General features: G+C 33.7%; 1 protein-coding gene across 1 annotated transcript; it reads right to left on the bottom strand.

Moving 5' to 3' along the window:
• Positions 1-1,729: 1,729 nt before the first annotated feature.
• Positions 1,730-4,457, bottom strand: LOC115972324 (protein YABBY 4-like). Its single transcript, XM_031092580.1, has 7 exons — positions 4,134-4,457; positions 3,820-3,975; positions 3,583-3,700; positions 2,622-2,670; positions 2,399-2,474; positions 2,208-2,279; positions 1,730-2,101 (listed from the first exon to the last, which is right to left on the bottom strand). The coding sequence occupies exons 1-7, from the start codon at positions 4,224-4,226 to the stop codon at positions 2,033-2,035; spliced, it is 633 nt and encodes a 210-aa protein (XP_030948440.1). The 5' UTR covers positions 4,227-4,457; the 3' UTR covers positions 1,730-2,032.
• Between the last annotated feature and the right edge of the window lie 807 nt (positions 4,458-5,264).

Genomic DNA, 5,264 nt, shown 5'->3' on the forward strand with positions numbered 1-5,264 from the left:
CAATTTTGTTTATATAAAATTTATTAATTTTTATTTAAAATCTGTCATTTATTAAGTTAAAAACTCATGAGACATTTAAAAATAAGTTCTAACATTACAAAGCCTTCTCAAAGCATAACAATACAACAATTCAAGTATATTAAAAATAAAAAACCAATTCAAGCATAACAATTCAACAATTAAAAATATATACAATTTAAATCTTAAAACATAAAAATATAAATTCTTTATAAAAACACCCAAAAAACATCATAAATTTAAAGTTTGAAAGCTAAAGCACACATATATGCCTTATAAAAAAACCTCTAAGAATATATTTGTAATTTTAAATTATAAACAGGGTGGATTCGGGCGGAAAATTTAATCAACATCTCCACCCCATTTGCTTTTCGAGGTGGGTTTAAATCGCCATCTTTAATAAAATATAAAAATATTATATTATAATATATATATATATATATATATATATAAACTTGGAACATATGCAACTAATAACCTATTTAATTATCTTCATCAATATTCTGTAAATCTTCTTCTTGAAAACATTCAACATCAAGATCAAGCTACTCATTTCTTTTCTTTATTTTTATTTTCAAAATTATGGCAAAATAATTTTTAACTTCACCTGGTACCTTCAAGTATGCTTTAACATCCTTTACGAGTTTATGTTAGATGGTTTTCTATTTGTATAACTCCACCCCAATATTCGTTTTACAAATAGGTAGATTTATGTTTTATTTTACTTTCTTATTATCAGTGATACAGATACAATGATCTCAAATGAGATTCTTTTCCTTAATGCCTTTCCTCTTATCACCCGTTCTTAATGTACCTAAAAACAAATAAGAAGTGCAGTCTTGGATATAGCCTTTAAAAACAAAGATTAATAGTCATGTCATCAATTAGTTGTTTAAATTCAAATTTTTGTAATTTAAAATAATACATAAAAAATGAGTTTATGGATTAAATGGTATATAACATCTAATTAACATGAAAATTTGCATGAATGTTAAGAATATATAGAACATGTAATTCAACGATGAAATTTTCAAAATATAAATTCTGTAACAAATTATTGGGTGGTGTAATATTACTTAGAGTTACACCAGGTATAATTTGAACCCAACTCATATATATATATAAACACACACAATTATATGAAACTAATTTTTAATAAGTCACTTAGCTATATTAAACGACCGTAGCTCAATAATTTTGTTTTAAAACAAGTAGAACAACTTTTGGGCTCAAGTAAAAGCCCAAAATTTAGTAGAAAACTTAATTTAAACATATATTTTAAAGCACAAAATTCACACAATATCGTACTATCATGAGAACTCCTGTCTAAAAATTTTGAACCCAATTGTACAAAATTTTTGAAAATAAAGTACTGGCCAAGGTAAAGAAGTGAAACAATCAAGAAACTGTCATGAATAATGAATATGCCTAATGAAAAATGATCATTTCTAAGATTCTGATAACATGTTACATCATCTAAAGTCTAAACCTTGATGTAGGTTTTCCCCCTTTTCATACCAACTCTTCAGAAACAAAAAAAAGTGACAATCCATGACCAATTATCTAGGAGGTATGGTAGCTATAGACCTAGTTCAGTATAATGTGACAATTAAAAGAATTAATACTCGTAGTTAAATTAGCGGTATATGAGTTATGGTAACTCTAGCTAAAGCATACACAATAACATGATCGAAATAAAGAGAATGTAAGATAAACCATCAAAGAAGGATTTAAAGTATTGATAAGGCGAACTAGTTGATTAGCAGCAAGTTACATTGGTGAGAGATGTCATAAACTTAAAAGGATAAAGTCTTTCAACATAAGGTTTTCCAAGTAGAGAAGCAGATAAGAGAAGATCTAATACAATCCAGAGAAGTTTTAACATTAACAGGACCTTAATTAACTTGCGAATAGGTTATGAAGAAATTAGATCAAATATTGAATTTGACAAACATTTGAACTTCAAAATCTTTCTCCCACCACTACTGGACGCAGAGGCTTTGATTTTGCTTGTTTAGTAAGGAGAAACACCCACATCAGCTGAAGCGAAAAACCCATCTTTCATCAGGACGTCCTCTCCTTCCTATTCAAAACCAAAAAAGCAAAACTCAAATGCGAGAAACATTAGGCTATGTGTTTCACATGCAATGGTATTAGATGAAGGTAGTAGTTGTAGCTAGGCTAATCACCTGGCGCACGTTTGTCTTCTTCACAGTCTGGTCAGGCATGAGACCAAAGTGAATGTGTGGGAAGTGGGCCCACTGACACAAAAGAAAACAGGGATGATAAGTAGAAGAAATTGAGTGGAAACCCTAGCTAATTTGGTAAAGAAAAAAACCCTAAGAAAAAACACAAAAATATGTTGGTGGGGGGACATTACATTCTTGGCTGCAGCACTGAAGGCTTCTCTGTGGGATATATCGGGATTTACAGACTTGATGCGTTGGATCTCGTCCCTGAAGATTCATTTTGATGGACCATTCACAGTTTTACTTCAAATTTACCAAATTTATAAAATGAAATGGAAGTGAAAAAATAATGTAGAGAGAGAGAGAGAGAGAGGGAGATTTCTTTGTGAAAGCTAGCTTGACATTATTACTCACTTGATGAAGCGGTTGTATGCAGATGGGACTCTCTGTCTCTTCTCTGGAGCTGGTATGGACATAAGCACAGACAAACAGAGAGACAAACAAACAGACACGTTAAGCTCGCCTAGCCAAAGCCAACTTTTAGTGAATTTCTTTTTCTTTTTCTCTTTAGCTTCCTAAGGTCTCACTGTACTGTCACTTCAACATTATTTTCTATATCTTTGTCTGTACAGATATCTGTATAGGGGAAAAAATAAATTTAACTAACTATAATTGCGGGGGAGAAAATGGTCTATCATGCATTGCATTCTTGACCATCTATATTTTGGGGGCAGAATAGACCATCTCTATGTTGTTTAACAAATTATAAGACTTGGAAAGTACAAAATGTCCTACTATGTTTTATTCTTGTTAGTTAGATTCGTTAAGCTTGATCATCCAACAACTGAGAAACAAAGGATTTTCATTCTTCCTGTGATAATGCTTGGTTTGCGGAGAAGTGAGGAACGTTAGGCTTGGTGTGCAAGTATTGCAGTAGTTAGCAAGGGTTCATGTTAAGGATATGAACAAATTAACAGAAAAGAAAAGTTGATTAACAAATATGGTACAATATGTAAATGTCAAAATAAAAAATATAAATGTCAAAGGCTGGAATATATGGCAGGCATAAGAGGGTTTGGTTTCTAATTCATGCACTTTCTACTCAATCCTCGGACCAGAAGGGCAACAAGACATCTAACGTGGGAAAAAAAAAGTAAACACTTTGATGAATAAAACAGAAACTCGCAACTACCCAGTTCTTCTTTTTGTTCCATAAAAGAGAATTGTATGTTGAAAATGTCAAAGAAAAATTTGGTAAAAATGTAGGGCAGGGAACAATCTATTTGGCCTAAATGTACAGTTTCAAGGAAATTTCTCCAAACCGAAAGCTAGGTCTCAAAGGACTTAAAAATGGAAAATATGTAATGAGTCTTACGTCTATTTATGGCAGGGGGCCTTGGAAGTTCACTGACTCCTCCACGAGCAGGCATGGTGAAGTCACTGCCATTGTTTTGGTTGATCAAGAAGTTTGGGGATGGATTTGGTATCTCTTCCTGCAACACAATCATCAACGAAGAACACCATATAAACTTGTCAAAATCAAGCTCAATAATATCACTATCTCAAATGAGCCTCTTTTTTTGGGCATTAAATTCGTTTCATCATCATGTACCAGGAGATTATGGGAAGGAGAGAAGAAAGAGTGACCCAGATGAAACTGATTAGCTGAAGGCAGAAGCAAGCCACGCATGTTCACTGGCAAGAGGTTGGTGCAGTGGCCACATCTTACCGTTACAGTCTTGAACAAACTGGTACAAGGAACACTCACCTAAACCAAAACAAAGAACCAAATCATCAACTATTAAAGGAAAAGAAAAGGTGAGAAGAAAGAAAAAGGAACCCTAGAGAGTATTTCAGGAAAACAAAATATGTACATGTAAAAAATGTAAGTGCAAGAAAGAATAGTGATGAAATGAAATATGATACCGCGAGGACAGTGTCGCAAATGTTGCAATGGACATAACAGAGCTGCTCGGAAGGAGGAAGGTGGTCCAAAGACAAGGTAGAAGAGGAGGACATATTTGATTCCACTTGCTTTTTAAATTTTTGCTGATGATTGGTCTTGTTGATTGATTGATTGATTGATAGATTGACAGGTTAACCACCAGCACCACCTTGGATCTGCTTTTTTCTTGATTATGAGTTGTGAAAGAAAGGTGCAAGAGATGAGAGAGAAGAGAGAGAGAGAGAGTTCCCTATTTGGTCTAGTATATATAAAAGGAAAAGAGAGGGCAGAGAACACTTCTCTTCCCTCTGTTTATTAGTGTTGTTTATAGGTCATAGTTACATGTATACATACATGTTACATGTGCATGGATGCATTATATTTCATATGCATACATGATCATGTGGATCCAGAGACTTTCTAACTTGCGCATGGTGTTAAGTATAAAGATAATTACATGTGTGGTGGTTGGCATTCCCAAGGAGTTTTAAGAGAGAGAGAGAGAGAGAGAGAGTGTGAGGCGGCAGATGTGGGGGAGAGGAGCCAGAAAGGGACGTATGCATGGGGGTGATATAGCTTTCACACACTCACCTGTTGTTTTCAGAAGTTAAAGAGGGTGTTGTCTTGTGGTGTGCTTTCAAAGCCTCTCCTTTAAATTTACCTCAATTTCCGAACCCAATACCCTTATGACTCTTCCTAGTAACTTCTGGACAATAAAACACTTCATCCTCCGCCTCCGTCTCCCCCTCCTTAGGGCTCTCCAATTGCTATTATTATCTTCATCAACATGTGAGAGAAACCCCAATGCCATAATAGCATAATCATATCAATATAATTCTATGCTGCCTCTATTTTATATATATATATATATTTTAATATTTTGTGTACTTTTAGTGATTTGACATCTCAATTCCCTTGTCTTACACACAGACAGATACGTATTTAAGTCAGGAAAAAAACCGTCTCAGTGGCCAGACTTGCTCCTCTTACCATCTTTGTCCTTTACTAAATTTTATTTCTTTTTGGCTTATGTTAGCTAATTTGGTTAGAATGATAGAATCTTTTTTCCCTGCTGCGTCTCATCCACAAATCTCTAGGATTTTATTTACAAA

Source organism: Quercus lobata, chromosome 12 (genome assembly GCF_001633185.2).
Source record: "Quercus lobata isolate SW786 chromosome 12, ValleyOak3.0 Primary Assembly, whole genome shotgun sequence".
NCBI lineage: Eukaryota > Viridiplantae > Streptophyta > Magnoliopsida > Fagales > Fagaceae > Quercus > Quercus lobata.

Coding starts and splice junctions, on each gene's coding strand:
- LOC115972324 (XM_031092580.1), bottom strand. CDS start 4,226: ATGTCCTCCTCTTCTACCTTGTCTTTGGACCACCTTCCTCCTTCCGAG. Junction 2,671..3,582: donor GCCCCCTGCCATAAATAGAC/GTAAGACTCATT, acceptor TGTCCATACCAG/CTCCAGAGAAGAGACAGAGA. Junction 2,102..2,207: donor AGAAGACAAACGTGCGCCAG/GTGATTAGCCTA, acceptor GGTTTTGAATAG/GAAGGAGAGGACGTCCTGAT.